Raw genomic sequence first — 23,806 nt, forward strand, 5'->3', positions numbered from 1 at the left:
AGTGAAGTTGCGGTTGCGCACTACATTTGGACAACCCCATTGCACAATGCTGTACAATGGGTTGCACATTATGCTTGTGCAAGCCGTTATGCATGCATAATGCACAACCACTTGCACAGTGGAAAGATTCGGCAGAGCTCTGCAGAGTTTGCAGAATGACACCATTGGATGCTACTTACATGAATTCCTAAAAACATATTAAAACAAACATGTTAGCCTTTAGCAATACTTTACAAAGATTCTTGAGTGTCTTCCAGAATTAGAAAGAGATAATTTTAACTGAACAGTTTGCGTATGAATTGTATTATTTCTAGAATGGTTAGCCAGAGTCAGGCCAAGGCATAGAATTATATTTAGACTTATAATAATGTAGAAATGGTCATTTAAGGTGGCATTTTTCAACTGAAGATAGGGTCTTAAACTGTGTGAATCAGAAGTTGTGATTATGGCTACAGTGTTGTCTGGTCCAATTAGGGAGAAGAGAAATCTAAACATAAGCAGAATGGTGGGACTGATCTAGAAGCATCCTCTCCATTACTATGTTGAGCTATGCTTACCTGTTCATCTCCTGGGTTGAACTCTGGAAGAAAAGAAAATGGTTTTGCAATTTTGTTGCAGAAGCTGGTTGATTGACTGGTACCTGTAATGTCATCAGAAAACCCAATCTCCAGTCCCTGGAGAAGTTTTGAATCTTAGTTTTCTTTGTTAACAAAGTGACAGATAAATGCATTAATAATCATACAATTTTTTAAATTAAAAAAGGGAAGGCAGCATCTTTGAATCGGGATGGGGAGGAAAGGCTGGCAGTTGAATCAGCATTTGATTTGCCAGTATGTTTGTCAGTCATCGAAATTGCAAAGCCAGGCTCCCCATGTGACTGACAGGGTCATTAAGGCTGGGCATGGTAGTATATACTATGCTGGAGCCAAAGAAGTTAGTCTTAAAATACAAGATTACACAGCTAATTTTCTACAACTTATTTGGACATATTCTGTCCCCAAAGCACACAAGCTTGTAGCCAGAAATGTTGTAGGGAGAAGGCAAAGAACACTGCAGAACTGGCTGAACGTAAATGCAGGTACCCTAAAGTTATTTAATTTTATTACTATTTAATGAGCAATTGGCCAGAATACTGTGTGCGTGCTTTTCTTTTATCTCAACACACAAAAGAGATTGTGACTGCCCAACTATTAGCCAGAAAGAACTGTTACTTTGCTGCAGTCTACAGTAAGTTGCTTGCAAGGCTGGTTTACAACATGTTGGAAATGATTTTAAAAACCAAATTAGAAATAAGGCAGAAACTCTACCAAATTACTCATTTAGAATTCTTACCTGCTTAATACTGAAAATTAAAAAAATATTCCCAACCCAAATGGTTAAAAAGATCCTCACTGCACAAAACCAGATAGGTTATAGTCCCACTTTAGGCATTATGTTTACCTTTTAGTAGCCATGCAAGCATGGCCTTGGTGTGCTCTGCTCCTGACATAATGTGCATCAAGTAGCCCCTCCTGCTGGCATCCATGCAATTAGCATGAATGTCTGCGGGGGGGGGGGGGGTTGCTTGTACATCTGTACATACACAGGCTTCCATGTGACCTTGAACCCTGTGCTAAAGGGGTTCTGGGTCACATAAGGTCTCCACCCGTGTATACACAGAGACATGCAGACATTGCAAGACATTCACGTAGATGCCAGGGGAAAGGGCTACCTGAAGCACATAACACCAGGGCAGAACTACTCAGCACGGCCATGCTCAGCTAAAAGGTTCAGCTAATGTTCAACTAAAAGATAAAAAAAAGCCTAAGAGGCTATAGTCAAGAAGTGCCCTTGGTTGATAGAAACTGCAGATAGATCCTGTATACATAATGGGCTAGCAAATTAATATACATAGTATGAGCATAGACTTAAGGGTTTTATGCCACTATGCTATCCAGCATATTTTGTTCTCAAAATACCTGGTGGAGTCTTATGTTTAAATGTCTCAGTTATGGAGTATGCATTATCATTTAATAAAAATAGCCATGATTTTGTTGTAAAAATTAGTTCTAATTGTTGCCCCACTGCTTAGAATCATGACACAGTCACAGCCAAGCATAACTAGTGGCCCTATTTTTTTAAAAAAAAATCTACAACAAAAGTTAGAAATGTTATTTTTTTGATCAAAGGAAAAAAAGCCATGGTGGTTGAGCAAAAGGTAGGGTGCCTATAATCCAGGAGACCCCCAGTACACTAAGAAATGTGGCAATCCTAATAACAGAAAACTATTATGGAATCATAGACCTACAGGGGTATTTCCATAATATCAACAGACTAAACGCAACACAGTGCTCTAACTTTATTTTTCTGTTGGTTGGTTGGTACAATACACTCAGTATCAGCAATACTACTAAAGCCAACATCATTAAGAGTTCCTCATAAACTAGTATCCAATTAGGGAGGTAGCAAGGCCTGAATAAAAATCCACTTTGTGAGTTCAAGTTAGGTCCAATTTATTCCAGTTGTGAAAGGAGAGTAAGTTGCTTTTTCCACTCTCCCCTGATTTCCCTATAGTATTGTTTAAGCAGATCCTGGAAATTAATCTTCAATGTTTAAAGGAGCAACTGGATTAAATATTGGTCTCTCCCTTTTTGCTTGTATCTTTCCATAAGTAGCTTCAAAATCCTTTTTTGTCCCATTCAAATATTCTAGAGTTCCACCTTTTAGATTGTATGCTATAGCATCTAATTTTTTAATCCTGTATTGCACTATTTCGGTTGAGAGTTCTAACACTGCAGGTGTCTCTTTAATTTGATCTACAGAGATGCCCACCTTCAATAGTTCCTCTAATCTTTCTTCCAGAACTGGAACTGAATAGCAGAGAAGGGCAGGACATCTTATAATTAGCTCTTTTAGTTCACGATCACTACACTTGAAGATATTCTTTGAGAACAACAGGCTGTTCTGCATAGCACTAGGGTTAAGTTGAAAAATAAACCCCTTCAGCTTGGACAGCAGACTTAAAACTTCCAAATCAGTGAATTTGTTCGTAAGAAACCCCAGGTTCTCTTGGACAGTGGCAGAGGTATTTAACAAAATAAATGGATTTTGACTTAACAACTTCAGTAGCCAGTTCTTCATATTCTCCTGCGAACCACCTAGCTTTAGATAGTTACTTTGCAGGGTTTCTATCAGATGCTTGTTCTTTGCAACAGGATTGTAAAAAATATTTGATGCACTTGTTAGGAGCCTGCTGATAATTGCATTCTTCAGTCCCAAATCTTTAAATAATCTAACATTGGCTTTCTGATTTTTGTAGTGTTCAACTGTAAAAAAAGAATCTGGAAAATGTTTTATTAATTCGACTAATTGTTTTTCATTTTGGCAAACTGATAACCACAGGTCTCTTTGACAACTGATATCTGCAGGGCTACAGAGGATTGCTTCAGGACAGCGTTCAAAAATATATGCCACAGAACTCCCATCAGCTCCCATTTCTTGCAAAATCTTAGCTGTTTCTTTGACGTATGTCATCTCTTTTGACAGCACCCATGGCTTCAGCCTACGGATCTTCTTGATATCCACAGATAACTCAGAGAGACTTTCTACAGTGGCTTTGTCCTCCTCTCCTGAAATGACATCAGTTGTGTATCTGAAATGCTGTAAAAAGTTTTCATTCTTTCTTTGGTTCCAAAAGGATGAAAGAGCTGGCAACAGCATGCAGGGCTGAGATTTAGTTAAAAAATGCATACATAGATTTGGAGCAGCAAGACCCATTTCACTTTGTGATTCAGCACTATACTGGAAAGTGCCTGTAAGAATCAAAGCATAAAATATATCAACATTATGCTGTGTTCAAATGTAAGCAAATGCAAGAAAACAATCTGGGTGCTTCCAGATGGCCAGCTCCTAGTGCTACTGATCAAAAGACATTGTGCAGCTATTCCTCCTCAACAGTCTTTTTGAGGAAAGAAAAAGGATGGAAGAAACAGAGAGAAAACATGGAAGGGTTACAAGTGGAAGAAGACATTGTCTGGCCCTCCTGTAAAATTCTGTGAATGAGGCAGGGCAATTGCATGATTCGAGTACTTCTTCACACAGTGCATTGTTAAAACTATGGAACCCACTACCACAAAATGTAGTGACGGCCATCAACTTGGATGGTTTTAAAAGGGCATTAGACAAATTCATGGAGGATAAGACTATAAATTCCTACTAGTCGTGATGGTTATATATTATCTCCAGTAGCAAAGGCAGTACGCCTCTCTACCAGTTGCTGGGGAACCTTAGTGCAAGGATGCTGTTAAACTCATGTCCTACTTGGGTACTTCCCATTGGTGCATCTGGTTGGCTGCTGTGGGAAGAGGATTCTGGACTAGATAGGCCTCTGGCCTGATCCAGCATAGCTCTTCTTACGTTCTTAAGCCTTGCCTGGAAGCGTCCCATGTTGCTTTTTAATGGAAGCACTTTTTCTTATTTAACAAAAATATTCAGATCCCCACTCTTGTTCAACAACAGTCTTTCAGAATGTAAACAAGCCTTGCTTTGTGGCAACTGCATTTAAATTAACATTTGGAAACTGGGACACATGGTGAAGAATTTTCCACTTTCTGTTTCAGTCACATATGGATGATAAGCAAGTGTTAAGCAGTAGCAGAATGTATGTCAGTAGGTCAACAGCAGACACACAGTAGAGTAAGAAGTGGAAGTAGTACACAGTGTGACACAACTAATGCACTGTAATTGGGAAGTTGCTGCTGCTGTGCCCCATTACTTCCTGGGTTCCACACTGACTTGCTGTGTGACTGAATTAAACTCCTGCACATGTTGGCAGCCAGGAAAGTTTTGCAAGAGGATTGAGGCAGGGAAGGCAGTAGCAGCAGCCTTTCTTGCTGCATCCGTACTGTTAAAGCTAAAGGTATCTTCTAGAGCGGGAGGAGGCAGACTTCAGGCTCACAGGATCTACTTGGCTGTTGTTGTCTTTTACTGGAATCTTAAGACTAACTAGCTGGAGCCAGGTGCAAAAGACAGACATTTAAAATTAAAGAATTCTGAGCCCAAGAATTTGCTTTGATTAACAGAACTGGCTCATAGCCCTTCTGTACGAATATCCATTCATGGTTACCCTAAACTTTTTTAATTTCAGTAGTACAGCTATGGGGAGGGGGGAGTCATCTGGTTGTTGGCATTTGTTAAACAATAGCAAGTGAGAGATCCTTGGCAATCTGCTGCAAATCACCCAGAGATCTACCATGACATTCTGATCTTCTTTCTGCCCACCACTGTTCTACCTTCAATTCTCTCTCAAACAGCAGTTTCATTTTTTTAAACAGCGGTCTCAACCTACCCTGGATTTCAACACCTTGCTGTTTCTGAATGCATTAGACTTCTATCTTTCTGCCATCAGAAGTGCAGCTGGGACCTTATGAGGTTGGCAAAGTGCTCATGCAGTAAAAGGGAGCTGCTTCTCCCTTTGCAAGAGCTTTGAAGTAGGACACTATTCAGCAGGTGTGCCCCCCCTCCCTGTCAACACCGTGATGGAAGAAGCTGCCCTAGGAAGCTTTCCTTCTGCCTCAAAGATAAAGGGAAAGGAGCCCTGTGCCTTTTGCAATACAGTCACCACAATGTGGGAGTCAGTTTAATGGGCAAGATGTTGGAGTGCAACTCCCATCACCTCTAGCCAGCATAGCCGACTGTGAGGGGAGTTGCAGTCCAACAGCATCTGGAGGGCCACAAGTTGACCATCCATGGAGCTGAGCCATGGCTCAGCCAAGGGTGCCTGTTTTTAGTGACAGGCCCTAGCCCTTGAAAATAACAGTGAAAGGAGAGTGCCTCCAAGCACGTGCACATTTCCCTTAATGTTGCTGGAAAACTACAGCAGCCCAGCTTCACAGGGCTTCTGGGTGGAAGCAACAAGTTTTTAAGTAGCCACTCTTTTTTCCTGGGAGGACTTAACAGCTGTCCTGAACAGGATAACAGGCATATATTCATCAGGTACAGCTTTCCCCAATACTATGCCAGCAAAAGCTAATGGTAGAGTAACTGCTGAAAAGGCACAGAATCTCTTCTCCCATCTCCCGCCTCACTCACACACACACACACACACACTTCAGGCACAATCCTATGCCTGTTTACACAGAAGAAAAGCCCTACAACTCCCAGCATTCCCCAGCCAGCTAGGGAATGCTGGGAGTCGTAGGGCTTTTCTTCTGTCTAAACAGGCATTGGGCTGCGCCCTTAACGTGGCAACCTTTGTAAAACAACACAGTCGAGTCCTGTAGTACCTTAATGGCGACCAAATGTATTGCGGCATGAACTGTCAATGAACAGCTCCATGAAAATACCCAAAGTTACTGAAGTGGGCTTGGGGCTGCAATCTCTGTGTGTGTGTGTGGGGGGGGGGGGGTTCTCCCACAAATCCCGTGCACATTTACTCAGGAGTAATACCCCGTTGTTTTCCAGTAGTAATGTATGGCTGTGAGAGCTGGACTATAAGGAAGGCTGAGCGCCGAAGAATTGATGCTTTCGAACTGTGGTGCTGGAGAAGACTCTTACGAGTCCCCTGGACTGCAAGGAGGTCAAATCAGTCAATCCGAAAGGAAATCAACTCTGACTGCTCGTTGGAAGGACAGATGCTGAAGCTCAAATATTTTGGCCACCTAATGCGAAGAGAAAACTCTCTGGAAAAGACCCTGATGCTGGGAAAGATTGAAGGCAAAAGGAGAAGGGGACGGCAGAGGATGAGATGGCTAGATAGCATCACGGATGCAATGAATATGAACTTGAGCACACTGCGGGAGAGAGCGCAGGACAGGAAGGCCTGGCGTGCTATGGTCCATGGGGTCACGAAGAGTCGGACACGACTTAACGACTGAACAACAACAAATACCCCGTTGAACTCACTGGAAGGCGTCAGACCCGACTTCTGGAAGAGAAAGACAGAATTACGTCGTGCAGTCTGACTTCTTCTTTTTAAGGATGGCTCAGGCGTTGGCCCTGGGGCTCAAACACTGGTGCGCCCCTTCCGACCAGAGATAATACTTGCCAAGTTCAGCGCTCAACCTACAGATCGCCGCGGCCGAGGCTGCAGGATGATGGGCTCTCGCTCTCCCACCCCTCGACCTCCGCCCAGCAGCGGAGGGCAGCACGCCTCCTTCCCCCGGCTAATGACCTTGCACTGCCCTGACTCGCCTCCCCAATGCAGACCCGCCCGGAAGCTCCGTGATCGCAGCGTAAGAAGGACCCGCCGCGCCTCACCCGGGGCAGCGGTGCCAGAAACGAGTCAAGCGCTCCGCTCCACAGCCGCCATCCGGGCAGGGTTCTTGGCCGTACCAACGGGCGAGGCGGCGGAGGGCCGGGCAACGGTGGTGGAGCAAACCATTTCCATTTCCAACTGGGCTCGGTTGCTGTGGTAAACAAGGAGAAGATAATTAAACACAAAACAAAAAATTTTGTATGTATACGTGCGTGCGTGTTTGTGTGTGAAAACAGGGCGTGCGACACAGGATTTAACAAGATCGGTTAAATCGGGATTTCATCCGTACGCATACATTTTGATCGCACTTTAGGGGACAGTGCAAAAGCCGGAACGGAACAGCCCGGAATGGCCCCTTTATTTACTTTAAACTCTGCCAAACAATATGTCATGCGTTGAAGTAACCTGAGAACAATATTTTAGGGCAGAAACCCTTGAAACATTATATTGTGGTTAACCCCTTAGTGCCTGGAGCACATCTGGAACAGAACAGAACGGCCCAGAACGGCCACTTCCAAGGGAGCCAAATCAATCAAATTCACCAGTCATACATAACTAAATGGAACTGATGCAGTAAGACACAAAAATTCCACAGAAAACACATTCGGATTCCGGATCCAGGCAACAGTCCACATTCTCAAAGAACGGCCTGGGATGGCAACTTCCACCTGAGCCAACTCAGCCAAATTCTCCAGTCACACATAGGGGACATGCAGTAAGACACAAAACATCCACAGAAACCAGGTTCAGATACCCGTTCCAGGCAATCGTTCGTATTCCGGAAAACGGCCTTGAATGGCAATTTCCATGGGAACAAAATCAACCAAATTTATCATTCAGACATAACTGCATGGGAGTGATATAAGAAGCTACAAAACTGCCATAAAACCACGTTTCAGTATCTGTTTCAGGTAACAGTCTGCATTTTGTAATATCCCCCTGAACAAAACCTTCCAAGTGGGACAAATCAACCAAACTCACCAGTTATACATGACTAGGTGGGAGTCATACAGAAGAGCCATAAACAAACATTACCACTCAATATTAGAATCAAAAACCATCTTTAATGTATATTACAATAATATAACAGAATCAAACCCACCTCAAAAATTACCAACCTTGTCTTTAACTTTTAGCCCTACCAAGTAACATTTGACATCATGGAATTAAATTGTCTATTGTTAAACCAGAGTAATTTATATTCAATTATTTTTTTAAAGCCTGCTGGTTTAAGATCAGAGAGCTATCTCATGTTTCCTCAAGATCCACAAATCCAGGAAATTGGAAGCTAAGTCTGGTGCCTTAACTGACGTGCTCCATGATCCGTGCTGATGCTGTACAATGTCATGAATTATGCTTGCTTACAACTTACCCTCCATGCATTCACATTTCTCCTAGGGCTTTCAGGCCCACATCCACACAAGGAGGATGGAGTGTCTGGGACCAGCAAAGATGCCGCATTGTCAGGAGCGCCCTTGCTACCAACTGAAATCCTCAAGTAGCCAGAATCAACACACAGAGATAGGGCTCTTTTCTATGGCTTTATTTCCATTCAACCTAATGACTCTTTGTTGTTGTTGTTCAGTCCTTAAGTTGTGTCTGACTCTTCCTGACCCCATGGACCATAGCATGCCAGGCCTTCCTGTCCTCCGCTCTCTTCCAGAGTGTGCTCAAGTTCATCTAATGACTCTTACAGATGCTAATTGCCTGATCCTTATGAGGGAAACTTAAGAGAGCTGCCTACCAGGGGTTTCTAGCCTTAGTGAATCAGTTGGTGTCCATTTTGAGGGAAAAGGCAGGAAGCCTCTGAACTGGAGAGAGTGGAGGACAGGAAGGCCTGGTGTGCTATGGTCCATGGGGTCACGAAGAGTCAGACATGACTTAATGAATGAACAACAACAACTCTGAACTTAAGGGCTAGGAGGCAAAAGTTCACCCCTTCCCGTGGGGCATCAGGGCATAGCTGTTGACGTCGCGGCAAGCAGGCTGAGCACCTCCTCTCAGCACCCTCCATCTCCCGCTTGTCCCTGCACCGGCGCCTAGCATCCTGAAGCTCCAGTTGTCCCTCCCCCTGCCTGCCAGGGTGGCTACCACTCTCAAGAATGTGAGCAGGGAAGGGCTGTCCCTCCAGTGGAGCCTCTGAACAGTGGACGGGTTCCTCTCCCATGGTTTCTATCTCTTCCTCAGAATCAGAACTGCTTTGGGGCTCTATGGGCTCCGATCCAACCCTGACACCCATGTTGTCCTGGTCCTGTATTGCCTTATGGAGCATCTGATCCTTACTCTATTAAACACAATCCTAATATCCCTATGGACCATGGAACCAAAGATAACTGATAAGCCATGGAAAAGAGAAGGGCAAGAGAAGGGGGTTGGGGTGGTTTATGCCTCGCCACTGTGCAGGGGGTTGGGGTGGGTGAGCAGTAGCATCGCAAGTACACTGCACTGAAGGGCCAGAATGGCCTGACTTTGTGATGGTGGGTCAGGATCACAAGGTGGACTCTTGGGTGGCCAAATGGGCTGGAATTAGGTGGAAGAGCAAAAACAGCGGGGGCGGGGAGGAATAATATGCATCCATTCTTGGAAGCCCCCTTGAATGCACTTTGCACTCCTCTCTGTGTAAACCAGCATATGATTGAGATGCGAGCAGGAAGGAAGGAAGGCAGAAGGGACCATGGAGCAGAGAGATGGGCAGAGCCATCAATTTCATTTCATTCATTCATTCATTTCTTATATTTCTATACCACCCCATAGCTGAAGCTCTCTGGGTGGTTCACAAAAATTACATTACAGGAATCAATTATCAGTGGGGGGAAGGACAAGTGGCCAGCAGCCATCAAAGAAACATTGTTAGGGCACTCCAGGTGTAAATGTAAATTGCACTTCTGTCCCAATTTTTCCAACAAGCTCCACCCAGCCGTGAAAAGGTATACAGTGGAGGAAAGTGCTATGAGAGATGCCTGTATACAGGGCCAGTCTAGATCCCAGAAAGGATGTGGAAGAAAAAGGAATGGTTTGTAGTGGGATAAAATGCCAGGGCTGCCTTTACATTAAAGAAAAAACCCACAGTCCTCCCATTGTGGAGCCTTTCCGTGTTTACAGTGGGCTCCCAGACAACGACCACGTGATCGCTGAGAGGGAAAGTTTTTAATTTTCAAGATTCCATAGATCTCAATGAAACAGCGCCATCTATTGGCTGTTTTAATAGTGCAATAATCTGACTAAATTTGATACTTCATTATTTCTGAATCTTTTTAAAATGGAATAACCAGGAAATACCTCTGGATGTGCCCTGGAGGTTGACAACATCTTGAAAAGGACCCACAAACTTCCATGAGTGAGCAATCTCAATAGCAGGATAAACGTTCCGTGTGAAGAAGCCCCAGGTGTTAAGAGAGCCAAGGAGGGGAAGACGCAAGACAGCAGCAGGAGGGCAGCAATGTCGTTTAAACCATGCAGGGAAATCCACGAGCAAAGAAGAATGATTGCACTAAAAAACCAACATGTTAAGGTGTTCTAAGTCTGGATTCAACCCAGTGATTTAAGGAGTAATACAAGGGGAAGAAGCCCAGAGAAGTCCTTGCTACTGAAATGTTTAGAATGGGGAAGACAAGACAGGGAAGGGAGAAGGAAGGAAGGGATGGTATTGGGATGAATATGAGCGATTTCACATGTAGGATTTCTTTCACTTGCAGGGTTGGAGAGTCTGTTAAGTCAAAGGTGGGATTTGAAGGAAGACAGAAGTAGGGGCAGCACGTGAGTGTTGTCAATGAGAATAAGATTTCAGACACATTAAAAAGTGCATATTAATCTTCTCATTAAGCCATCTACAAAAACTAATTTGATTCAATTGATTTAGGATACAATCTGAAATTAATCCAAGCATGGCTAGCTGAAGCATCCTAGGAGCTGTAGGCATATGTAGACATATTTATAAATGATTGCTGTCAAAATTCCCATTTCAACAAGCAGATTCCCCCACCCCCATCCCCAAAAGATAAAAAAGGGGAACAAGATGAAATTCAGACCCAACTAAGATCAACAACCATCCTATTCATTTCAGTAGATACTGAACTTTGAAAGTCCTAATTATTCATTAGTTTTTATTTAAATAGAGAGAGGAAGGGTGTGTGTGTGTGTGTCAGTGTCTGTCTGCATAGTGCATTTAATCTCAAAGAAATTTGCTATCTTGTATAAGCAAGCATCTGATATATTCTATGAGGAAATAAATGCTTCCTAAGAATTGTTTTACTAGCTTCCATGATTTTGTGAATTTGGCCTATGCGATTCTAAGTCTCCCATTTAGCATCCTAAGGGTATTTTCACCCAATATTTCGCCCATAACATAAGACAGGAAGACTGGCCCCAGCCTTCAAACCACGCCAGGTTTTGCTGCTGTCAGCCTGGGAGTACGATTCACCTTTACTGCAGTACTATACATGTAGTATTCTCTGCAGTTCCCAAGGCCTGGTCTAAAGGCACATGAAGCAGCAACCTTGCTGAAAATATGCATAAGAACCAGTGGAGGCTGGTAGCTGTGATTTTGGCAGGGCTGTAAATCCATTCTGGGTTTCAGTTAGAACCAGCCAGAACTCTAAAAGAGCTATCCAAGGTGCTGAAACTATTTGGGGTGATAAAGCTGATAAAGCACCTCAGATAGCTCCTTTAGAGTTCTGGCCAGTTCTGACTGAAATCCAGAACGGAGGCAGAGCCCCACCAAAATCACAACCACCAGCCTCTCCTGATAAGAACTTAGGACGAGCCCTGCTGAATCAAACCAAAGGTCCATCTAGTCTAGCAGTATATGTGAAGTATTTACTCTGATGCAAGTGTGTATTAATGTAGTTCAACTAGCCTGTAACACATTTCAGCCACACATTTGTTCTCCCAAGGGATGGTTGAAGAATAGCAAGAGTAGCAAGTTTCCCCATTCTTGTGCATGCTTAGTGGTTATATGAATGGAACCAGAATATGATTGCTAATTTGCGTCACTAAAAGCTTCTGACGCTATGTATGTGCCATTGTGCCAACCAGGGAATGAGCAGGGCCTATCAACCATGGAGCAATCTTAAGGAGTGGTGAGGAGAGAATCTGTGGCAGAGTTAAGTAACACCACATCCTTGTGATGTGAGGATTAACAGATGGACAAGAAAAGTGGATACTAAGATCCCTTACAGTTCCAAAGAGACTTAAGCTCCAAGCTTGGAAGGAAAAACACCCACCACCTATCACTCGATGGACTGAAAATCTCACTGCTCTTGTTACATTTGAGTGTATCTGCTACAACTGTCAAAGTCGTGTGGATGCCTATTTAGATATATGGACTGCTTATATTAATGTATATATTTGAAATGGAAGTGTTTAATCCCCTTTGTGTGTGTGTGTGTGTGTTTCTTTTCCTTTGTTTCTTTTCTATATCAAGGGTGATGTTAATGATTATTGCATATTGATAAGGTTTATGACATGATTCCCCACCTTTTTGCCATTTTTTGTTGCTGTTGCTATTGTTGTGTTGCAAATAAAAAGATGGGGGGGGAGGTGCTCATCCCATCAGTGGAACAACACTCCTCCCTCAATTCATTTTGCTTCTCCCTGCCAGTGCAGCAGTCCTTCTGCAATATTCTATGACCCACTGAAAGCCAGCTGATGAGAAGTAGGAGTGCAGCCTAAACCTGACAGTGGCTTCACTTGGACTAGAAAATTGATGTTCTAGCTCCATTCATTTGACTGCCAATCCGGATTTACACCAAACCAAGTACAGAGCATTTCCTTCTTGAAATCATAAAACATGCAGTTTCATATATAATTTCCTAATTTAAAAAGTAGGTGAGATACTTTGGGGTAATTTTAGGCCAAATACAATCAATAACATGGTGATGTAGATTCTAACTATTATAAAAGCAAATTGTAGAGCAAATGCAGGAAACTCCGCATCATGGGGAAACTTTAAAAGAAGCACAAACATATTAAGGTGAAGAACCATGCAATTAAAAGCATACAGGCAACCCTAACACCACTTTGCATTAACGTCATAACAACAACCATATGATTAGCAAATTACAGGGTTTATTGTACTCCCAGCTTTTAAAGACATTAGATGCTTTGATTTTTTTTCTTTATTTCTTCCTAGTACATCATGTTCTGCCAAGGGAATACCTTAACATAACTTGTTTGGTGAAACTGTGCTTGTTCTGGGATTCTTTGTCTCTGCTGCTCTCTAATCATGTGTGAAGTCCAGTTCTAAATTGATAACCACTTACATAGTCAAATGTGGCTATTATTGATTCCTCCCCGCCCTGCCAAATATTTGAATTTGTGACCACTTTCACCAAGTTGTTGAAAATCTGGCAAGACATTGCTTGCTTATTCCAACCAATCTTTCATGGGTGGCTATTATTGATTCCCCGCCACCGTCCCTGCCAAATATTTGACTTTGTGGCCACTTTCACCAAGTTGTCGAAATGTGTGACTGGCAAGATGTTGCTTGTTTATTCCAACTAATCTTTCATGGGTCCTATGCAAAATGTAGAATCATTACATTCACACCCAACTCATTCCATCATTACTGTAGTGATTCTTCCACCCATCTTTATGTAAGACATGATTCTAACATGAGAATATTACTTGTACAGTAAGTACAAGTGGGTAGCCTTTATTAGGGAGATTTCTTCTTCCTCTTCATCGTCATCACCATCATAGTAGTAGTATCAATATTTATGTTGTTGAATAACCAAGTTATCTGGGCAGCTTACAATAACAATAAAATTATAACATACATACTACATACAACTATAAAGAATAAATATAATGCATAAAGATTTTAGCAGCAGAGAATAAAATCAGTATAACAAAAAAGCTGAAGCAGCATCAAGAAATATATTAAAGAGATTTGAGATTTAAAAATTAAGAGTTTAAAGGCCTGGGAAAATCAATGGCCCAGGATAACTGGTAGATGTTTCCTTAATAGGAGCTAGTGGTTAGAAAATAGTTCAAAACACTCTCTGCAGTGTTTTGAATGGGAGGTGAGGATAGGCTATCAGAGCTTCATAGATGACATGCCCTTTCTGCCCAGCTAAGGACAAGGGGTTGATGTGTGTGTGTGCGCGCGCGCACGCGTGTGCAGGCACATGGCCCTGTGCAAAAACAACAGCTTTGGAACAGATGCAGACAGCTGAGATTTGGCTGAAAGCACCTAGTGGAGTACAATGCACCTGTCTCTTGGGATCTGATGTGAAACAGTAGGTGTGCTGCATGGTAGGATTGTGTTCATGGTGTCTGTCTGCTTTGCTTGTATATCTGTAGCTAAACCACATATTACAGTAACACCCTAAGTCTCCAGTGATCCCACTGGGTTGCACTGCCCTGGAACATCTCATCACTTGAGAAAGCATGTAACGTCGTTGAAGATCCATACATGTGGTTTGATGGCAGATCTACTTATAAGCAGGAGGGTTGGTTTGCAAGATGTTTGTTACCCTTTCTCTATGTGCTGGTTTGGGATGTCTGCCTGAAATGGCTAAGATTTCACTGCAGGCTTCAACTACATGGACACGTTTAAATTAATTAAAATGCCATAGTTTCCCAGGTCAACCCCCCCGCCCCGGCAATAAGGCTTGGAAAGCATGGGAGAAGCCCAGGAGAATCACACCACTGTCTAAAGCACCCACAAACTATTATGTGTGAGGAATGGCAAGCGCTCAATAAAAGCCTTGTCTAGAAACAAGTTGTGTCTGCATGGTTCTTCTGAAGGGGATGGGGATGGATCATATCTAGTGCACATCTAATCACTGTGGTCAACATGTGCCTGCAACTTCATCCCAGTAGGTGAACACACCTGTCACTGCACATCCATACCACAGGACATTAGAACAGCTGGACCAGCCAACATGGGGTGTACTGTCCACATGCCAGGAACTATCTTCTGAACTGCAGAAAACTGCAAAACTTTGTAAAAAAAAAAAAAAGAAAGAGAAAAAAAGTAACTGCTGCTGCCATTTACAATTGTCATTTGGTGGCATTTACTGTATTTGTTATATTTTATGTCTTGCTATATGCGTCTCTGAGAAATAAAGCTGATTTAAGTAATAAAAAGCAATACTCCGAAGTTAGTGTGCATAAAGCTGCAGCCTGAATTTCCAGTTTAGCACACAAGCACTCACCTGAAAGTGTGGGAAGCTGTTGTTTCCTGTTCCCTATTCCTTGAGTTGTTGAAAATACAGGGCAGTCTTTGCAGGATCACTTTGTTTTGAAAGAGAGAAATACTGGAGGTTTATGGTGTCTTTGTGATAATCCATGGAGGGAGCAATCCTATTGGCCCCTAGACATTGTCTGAGGGCCCAAAGGATAGTGGAGATTCCCCCCTCCAAGATCAAAGATCTGACTCCCTGCCTTGCCCCCTTGCAGCCCATGCAGAAAGAACCACACCAGCTGCCCTCCAAGGTTGGAAAATCAGTCTTGGAGAGGGGGAAAAGGGAGCAGGGAGGGGAGGAGACCTGAGAGGTCAGGATACAAACCTTCTCCCTCTGAAGCACCATTGCTAGATGGGCAAAAAAGACTGTATAGCAAAAATGCAGGGTGGGAGGATGGGGAGGTGAAAATCGCCTCCACCACTCCTCCTACCCCGCATTAGATGATCGGAAGCCTCTGAGTTCAGGGGCTTCCAATCATTGAGGGTGAAATCCTATGGGTTGCACCCTTAATTACATGAACAGGCTGAGCAGGTATTCCAGGGGGTGCAGAGACAAGCACACAAGTAGTACCAGATTCCCAGCAGTATAATTTCGGTCCCATAAAACCCAAGCCAACTCTTAGCACTCGGAAATGCAAGCTGTTTCTCATTCAACACTTCTTAGAACTGTTGTCAGCTGAGGCACGTTTCCCAAATGAGTATGATTCCAGGTACATTCCAAAGTGGCTTTAGTTAAAAAGTCAACAAATGGTCTGTTATATGAGCATCTACAATCTACTATCATGAGTCACAAATCCCTAGAGAGGACTCTCTTCACACATTAACAGAAGACTGAGTCTAACACTGTATCATCGGAATGTGCCCTAGTCTCAAACTCCCACAAAATCAGCACTTCAATTCAATTGAATACCTTCAACCTGTTATAAAGGAGATATTCTGAAGAGAAATGCACTATGGTAAAAATACTGTGTGAAAAGTTTTGCTTTCAGTTGTTTTCCAAAATAACTTGCAGTACAGCAGATTTTTAAAATCATGGTTGCGGTTTTTAAAGAAGGTATATTCTTTGTGGTCAGGAATTACTGGGTATGGGCTTATTTTTGTGGAAAACAAAATACAGGATAGCCTTGCCTCATCTAATGCTGTTTGTCACAGCAGGTACTTCCTGTTATTGTCCACCTTTGCTTAAGTGCAAGGTCAGGTCAGTCATCAACCAGTGGTCTTCAACTGGTAGGTCAGGACCCACTACTGGGTCACAGATCTAAGATGGGTTGCAGCAACACCACTATCCCCATACAAATACATGGCATAAAAATTAAGAAATGGGTCTCCAAATGCATGTTTGGGTTAAAGGTGGGTTCTGGATCTGAAAAGGTTGAAGTCCATTGGTACCCCATCCAACACAGAATTTCAATGATGGCTTTGGAAAGGGAACATGCAACTTATCCCAGTCCCCTGGTTTTCTCTTATCTTACTTTAAGGGAACTGTAAACAGGGATGAGGGAGTACTCAGAAGGGAGGAGGAGAAGGGCTATGCATCCCAATGCAGACATATTTGCTGCTGATTTCATTGTCATTTTATTATGATTCAATTATTATTTTTGTTGTACTGTTGAGTATATATTTTATATAATTTGTAAGCCACATTGGGAAGAGCTTTTTGAAGGGCAGTATATAAATGTTTAAAATAAATACATAAATAAAATGTAACCTAGCTATCAGATGACCCTTATTAAAGGTTCTGCCTTATTCCAGAATGTACGTTCCATAAAACTTATTGTAAGCTGCTATTACAGGGGCAATGTGAACACTATAGCCCTAAATGGGAGCCACCAAGACATACTCCCACATGATGGTAATTCACATGATGGAAGTAACATACAAAACCCTCTTACCATCTGTGCCTGCTCTATTGCCTCAACATCTTTACATCAGCGTTGCACATCCTTGGCAGTGGCAGGCAGTGGCCTAGAGATGCTGCAGACAACTGAGCTGATGCATACTGTAAGGTGCTTTCAAATGACGTCATGAGAAAATATTTTTAGTGGCCTTCATTTAGAGTACATGTGTAAAAGGTTTAAATCAGCAGTAAAGGTGGAAACACGATGGCTGGGGCTCTGTGGTTGTGTAGGTAGGTCGTGGTGGTATAAATATGGTGGGGATGAGAGATTGAGAGAGGGAAACCCAGACTACTGAGACTTGTGTGTTCCTGAAAACATCAGCCAATGCAAATAGGAATCTCAGCAGACAGTTAATCACTGCTTCATGACAGCTAGTATAAATCCCTTTTTTTTTTCAGCCAATGATCAGCCATCTGCTCCTCCTCTCTTTCCTCCTAGTTTAGGGAGATATTAGTTTCCTAAGCCTGACACAGCTCCACTTTGGGAGTGCAGGTCGAATGGTGCCTTGAGTAATGTGCACTTTGAAGACTTTGTAGCCTATTAATATACTTATAAACACTGCTTTTGCTGGCTGTCAGCCTGCCAAATATTTCAAGTGCAATCACCTACGTGTCTCTGCAGGCACCATTGTTCCAGGGCATCAGGTTCAATTATATCCCAGGCACAGATTGTGTGCTCCTTCTCTCCATGACAGAATATTGTCTTGCTAAAACTAGTATAGTACTTAAAACAAAAAATTCAAGATTTTCCCGTCATTTGGAAAGGCCATTACTTCACAACAGCCAAAAGATGGGAACATCAATGTAGATTAGGTACAGTACTCAGGTCTTGAGCATGCTAACATTCTCAAACCTGTTTTGTAGTTAAAATGTGTATAATTCTACTTCTTCCATGATCTTTTCCAGCCCTAACCTCTTAAAAGGTTGCTGTGAGGCTAAAACGAAGCCTGAGCTCATTGGAATAGAAGTGGTCTACAAATTAAGTTGCCAACTTATCAGAAAAAAGGCTTGGTTTGCTCCTATGCCTTTGAGAGCAAGCTGAACTGTAGAAATCAGCATCTGCTACTGTCTGCAGAACAAACTAGTTAACTAGGCAAAGGAGTGTGGCCTGGTAAATGTTGGTATTTTTAGATACAAATGGAACAAATATATACATAGTATTATCCACAGTATTAAAACTAAATCATGGTGTTTTCATTATTAATCAAAACAAGAAAGGATTTCCAAAACGGTAGCTGTGCTAAGCTGTTGCAGCAAAAACAACAAAGAGATTTGTAGCACCTTAAAGACTCAAAAAATATATGATGGCATAATAAATGTATTGGTTTTTAAGGTGCCACAAGACTCTTTAAAAATAATAAAGCCAAAAAAAGCTATTCTAAGCCACAGTTATTCAACTGAAACAGATGTCTTTTTGTTACAGTGCTGCTCAGTGAATAAAATGTTCCATGCTGTTTGAGGTTTCCCCACACAATGCTGAATTTGTACCATGAACAACTATCTTTATTTTGTATTTACATTTTAGAATGGACATGCTGCGCAGAGGACAAAATGCCCAAAGCACAGTTATGAATTAAATCTGAAAGCTGCAAAAGTAAACCTGTTGCAAGCATTCCAACTGAGCAAAGGGCTGGATGTGCCTGATCTCAGAAGCTAAGCAGGGTCAGCCCTGGTTAGTTCTTGGATGGGAGACCACCTGGGAATCAGGCTCCCTACACTGAGCAGGGGGTTGGACTCGATGGCCTTGTAGGCCCCTTCCAACCCTATGATTCTATGAAGATACGCTTTGCTTGAAGACTAGCATGAGACTGGTACTCAATGGTATATGTTAGAATCCAGTTGGTCTACTGATACAAGACTGGTTTGTTTTAATATTATTTCCATGTTATTGCAAAGTATCTTTTTTATTTTATACTACATTTCACATCCCATGATAGGAACAGAGGAAGCTGCCTTATACTGAGTCAGATCATTGGCCCATCTAAGCCCAGTATTGTTCACACTAACTGGCAGCGGCTCTCCAGAGTTTCAAGCAGGCGTTTTCCCAGCCCTACCTGAGGATGCCAGTGCCTGAACCTGGGAGCATCTTCATATAAAGCAGGTGCTCTGCCACTGAGCCACAGCCCTTTTCGATCTGATGCACAATCACTATTCCTATCTGTAAACTCACAGACTAATCCTATGCATATCTACCCAGAAGCGAGCCCCATTGATTTGGAAGGGGCTCGCACCCAAGTAATCATGCATAGGATTGTACCCTAAAAGCGAAGACATGGTTTTCTGGATGTCTTGGATTCCCCACCCCCCTCAATGCAATTTCCCTACAATGCAACCTGTTTTATCTCTTGCTTTGGATTCCTCCATAGCTAAACTCAAATGAACTGCTGTTGCTTGAAGTCGCCCTAGCTACGTGACAAACAGCTTTCCCTTATGCTATGAGCATTTGCTAGTGGCCCAGACAGGCAACTGCAGTGTAGACTAAAGGGAGCATACCAGCTTATCCCTCTTTAGAACAGCCACCTATTTTCTGAGAGAGGTTCTGTACCCAAGAATCACACACCACACACCAGACGCAAAGTTTAGTTATAAAGCCTGATCCTTTATCAGTTTATTCAGAAGCAAGCCATGTACAGGGGTACTATTTAATTTCAGTCAGGGAACCTTCTTAAGGAATGGTACTGCTGTGCTAGTTGGGGAGGACTGCTATTACTGCCATCAGTTGGAATTCCATGCATGCTAAGTAATGGTTGAAAGCAAAAGATACCAGATTGGATTAAAAGGTGTCAATAGGACGAAAGTGGGGGGAAAGTCAGATCTACAGGGATCCTCATGGCGCTGGATGGACTGTACATGGAGACCTCTCAAATCTACCATGTGAAGAGAGGGAGAGGGTTGTCCTAGCTCCCAGCAGTATGGGCTGGAACAAAAGGATGCTAGGGCTGAAAACCAACCTAGCAAGGTAAGCTGCAACCACCAACTCAGCCTGAACCAGGGGACTCTCAGGCCTCACCGAGCACCCCTAGGGCTTAAGAAGTAAGGGCCCAAACCAGCACCTTCTATTTCCAAGTCCTAGACTTGAAACAGTAGCGATAACCAAGCAGAAGGTCCTGGACTTAATACCAAGGCTTAACTGGAATAAAGCACACACATTCAATTATGATAGGTAGTAAGGTTATTTACAAAAGGGAAAAAGGAGTACAGCACATTGAAACCAGATCAGCGCAAGATAATGCAACCTGGTGGTTTCATGAGTACATACAGGCCCATCTTCACAAAATGGAGTTCTACAGGCAGCTATATCTCAAAAAGAAAATAGCATCCTTGACAGACCATTTTGGACCACAAAAATCAATGATCCAGAACACTGTGGTACAAAAAGCTAAGGCTCTAGATCAAGGACTGGGATCCTAAGGATGTTTACATGGAGACACCCCATGTCCATCATCAAATTACAGCCCACACCCATGTTCATGGACACCACTGTTAAAATCACAAATTCAGCACTCTGTGGCTGTGTGAACACACACACACACACACACACACACTAGATCCATATCATGGATCCTCAAGAATTTTTTAGGAGCCACCCCATGGAGACAGTATTTTTACATTTGTTGTTCAGTCATGTCCGACTCTTTGTGACCCCATGGAACATAGCACGCCAGGCCTTCCTGTCCTGCGCACTCTCCCGGAGTGTGCTCAAGTTCATATTCATTGCATCAGTGATGCTATCTAGCCATCTCATCCTCTGCCGTCCCCTTCTCCTTTTGCCTTCAGTCTTGCCCAGCATCAGGGTCTTTTCCAGGGAGTTTTCTCTTAGCATTAGGTGGCCAAAATATTGGAGCTTCAGCTTCAGTATCTGTCCTTCCAATGAGCACTCAGGGTTGATTTCCTTTAGGATGGACTGATTTGACCTCCGTGCAGTCCAGGGGACTCGTAAGAGTCTTCTCCAGCACCACAGTTCGAAAGCATCAATTCTTCGGCGCTCAGCCTTCCTTATAGTCCAGCTCTCACAGCCATACATTACTACTGGGAAAACCATAGCTTTGATTAGACGGACCTTCGTCGGCAAGGTGATGTCTCTGCTTCTTACTATGCTGTCTAGGTTGGCCATAGCTTTCCTCCCAAGGAGCAAGCGTCTTTTAATTTCATGGATACAGTCACCGTCTGCGGTGATCCTGGAGCCCAAGAAAGTAACATCTGTCACTGCTTCCATTTCTTCCCCTTCTATATGCCAGGAAGTGATGGGGCTAGATGCCATGATCTTAGTTTTCTTAATGTTGAGTTTCAAACCAGCTTTTGCACTCTCCTCTTTCACCATCCACAAGAGGCTCTTTAGATCCTCTTCGCTTTCTGCCATTAGGGTGGTATCGTCTGCATATCGGAGGTTGTTGATAATTCTCCCAGCAATCTTAATTCCGACCTCTGATTCATCCAACCCGGCATTTCTCATGATGTACTCTGCATATAAGTTAAATAAGCAGGGTGACAATATGCAGCCTTGTCGTACTCCTTTCCCAATTTTGAACCAATCGGTTGTTCCATGTCTGGTTCTGACTGTTGCTTCTTGACCCTCGTACAGGTTTCTCAGGAGACAGGTAAGGTGGTCTGGTACTCCCATCACTTTAAGAATTTGCCAGTTTGTTGTGATCCACACAATCAAAGGCTTTAGCGTAGTCAATGCAGCAGAAATAGACGTTTTTCTGGAATTCTCTTGCTTTCTCCATGATCCAGCGAATGTTGGTGATTTGATCTCTAGTTCCTCTGCCTCTTCGAAACCCAGCTTGTACTTCCGGTACTTCTCGGTTCGCATACTGCTGAAGCCTAGCTTGTAGGATTTTGAGCATCACCTTGCTGGCATGTGAAATGAGCGCAATTGTGCGGTAGTTTGAGCACTCTTTGGCGTTGCCCTTCTTTGGAATTGGAATGTAAACTGACTTTTCCAGTCTTGCGGCCATTGTTGAGTGTTCCAAATTTGTTGGCATATTGAATGCAGCACTTTAACAGCATCATCTTTTAGGATTTTAAATAGCTCAGCTGGAATACTGTCATCTCCGCTAGCTTTGTTGTTAGTAATGCTTCCTAAGGCCCACTTGACTTCATGCTCTAGGATGTCCAGCTCAAGTTCAGTGACCGCACTGTCATGGCTATCAGGGACATTCAGATCTTTCCTGTATAGTTCTTCTGTGTATTCTTTCCACCTCTTCTTAATCTCATCTGCTTCTGTTAGGTCCCTGCCTTCTTTGTCCTTTATCATGCCCGTCTTTGCACAAAGCGTTCCCTTGAGATCTCCGACTTTCTTGAAAAGATCTCTAGTCTTTCCCATTCTATTGTTTTCCTTGATTTCTTTGCATTGTTCATTTAAGAAGGCCTTCTTGTCTCTCCTTGCTATTCTCTGGAACTCTGCATTCAGTTGGATATATCTTCCCCTTTTGCCCTTGCTTTTTGCTTCCCTTCTTTCCTCAGCTACTTGTAAAGCCTCATCAGACAGCCACTTGGCTTTCTTGCATTTCTTTTTCTTTGGGATGGATTTCGTTGCTGCCTCCTGAACAATGTTACGGACCCCTCCGTCCATAGTTCCTCAGACACTCTGTCTATCAGGTCTAATCCCTTAAATCTATTCATCACCTCCACTGTATATTCATAAGGGATATATTTTAGGTTATACCTGAATGGTTTAGTAGTTTTCCCTACATTCTTCAATTTAAGCTGAAATTTTGCAACAAGAAGCTCATGATCTGAGCCACAGTCAGCTCCAGGTCTTGTTTTGACTGACTGTATAGAGCTTCTCCATCTTTGGCTGCAAAGGACATAATCAATCTGATTTCGATATTGACCATCTGGTGATGTCCATGTGTAGAGTCGTCTCTTGTGCTGTTGGAAAAGAGTGTTTGCTATGATCAGCGTGTTCTCTTGGCAAAACTCTATTAGCCTTTGTCCTGCTTCATTTTGTACACCAAGGCCATGCTTGCCTGTTATCCCGGTGATTTCTTGACTTCCTACTTTAGCATTCCAATCCTCTATGATGAAGAGGACATCTTTTTTTTTTTGGTGTTAGTTCTAGAAGGTGTTGTAGGTCTTCATAGAACCGATCAACCTCCGCTTCTTCGGCATCAGTGGTTGGGGCATAGACTTGAATTATTGTGACGTTGAATGGTTTGCCTTGGATTCGTACTGAGATCATTCTATCGTTTTTAAGATTGTACCCCAGTACTGCTTTTCCCACCCTTTTGTTGACTATGAGTGCTACTCCATTTCTTCTGTGGGATTCTTGCCCACAATAGTAGATATGATGGTCACCTGAATTAAAATCGCCCATGCCTGTCCATTTTAGTTCGCTGATTTCCAAGATGTTGATGTTCAATCTTGCCATCTCATGTTTGACCACCTCCAACTTACCTTGATTCATTGATCTTACATTCCAGATTCCTAAACAATATTGTTCTTTACAGCATCGGATTTTCTTTTCACCACCAGACACATCCAC

The 23,806-nt window shown here is 42.9% G+C and overlaps 1 protein-coding gene across 3 annotated transcripts; it reads right to left on the reverse strand.

Moving 5' to 3' along the window:
- Nucleotides 1–2,322: 2,322 nt before the first annotated feature.
- On the reverse strand, nucleotides 2,323–7,417 carry MTERF2 (mitochondrial transcription termination factor 2). 3 transcript variants are annotated; one of them, XM_084811731.1, is made up of 2 exons: nucleotides 7,237–7,417; nucleotides 2,323–3,791 (listed from the first exon to the last, which is right to left on the reverse strand). In XM_084811731.1, the coding sequence occupies exon 2, from the start codon at nucleotides 3,754–3,756 to the stop codon at nucleotides 2,578–2,580; it is 1,179 nt and encodes a 392-aa protein (XP_084667857.1). In that variant the 5' UTR covers nucleotides 3,757–3,791; nucleotides 7,237–7,417; the 3' UTR covers nucleotides 2,323–2,577. The 3 variants fall into 3 exon arrangements, with proteins under 3 accessions (XP_084667857.1, XP_084667856.1, XP_084667855.1); XM_084811730.1 differs by having other exon boundaries at nucleotides 2,324–3,791; nucleotides 6,883–7,312; XM_084811729.1 differs by lacking the exon at nucleotides 7,237–7,417 and having other exon boundaries at nucleotides 2,330–3,832.
- Nucleotides 7,418–23,806: the final 16,389 nt, after the last annotated feature.

Source organism: Heloderma suspectum, chromosome 7, assembly GCF_057233095.1.
Source record: "Heloderma suspectum isolate Gila_16-S chromosome 7, 16-S_ref, whole genome shotgun sequence".
Taxonomy (NCBI): Eukaryota; Metazoa; Chordata; class Lepidosauria; order Squamata; family Helodermatidae; genus Heloderma; species Heloderma suspectum.

Coding starts and splice junctions, on each gene's coding strand:
- MTERF2 (XM_084811731.1), bottom strand. CDS start 3,756: ATGGGTCTTGCTGCTCCAAATCTATGTATGCATTTTTTAACTAAATCT.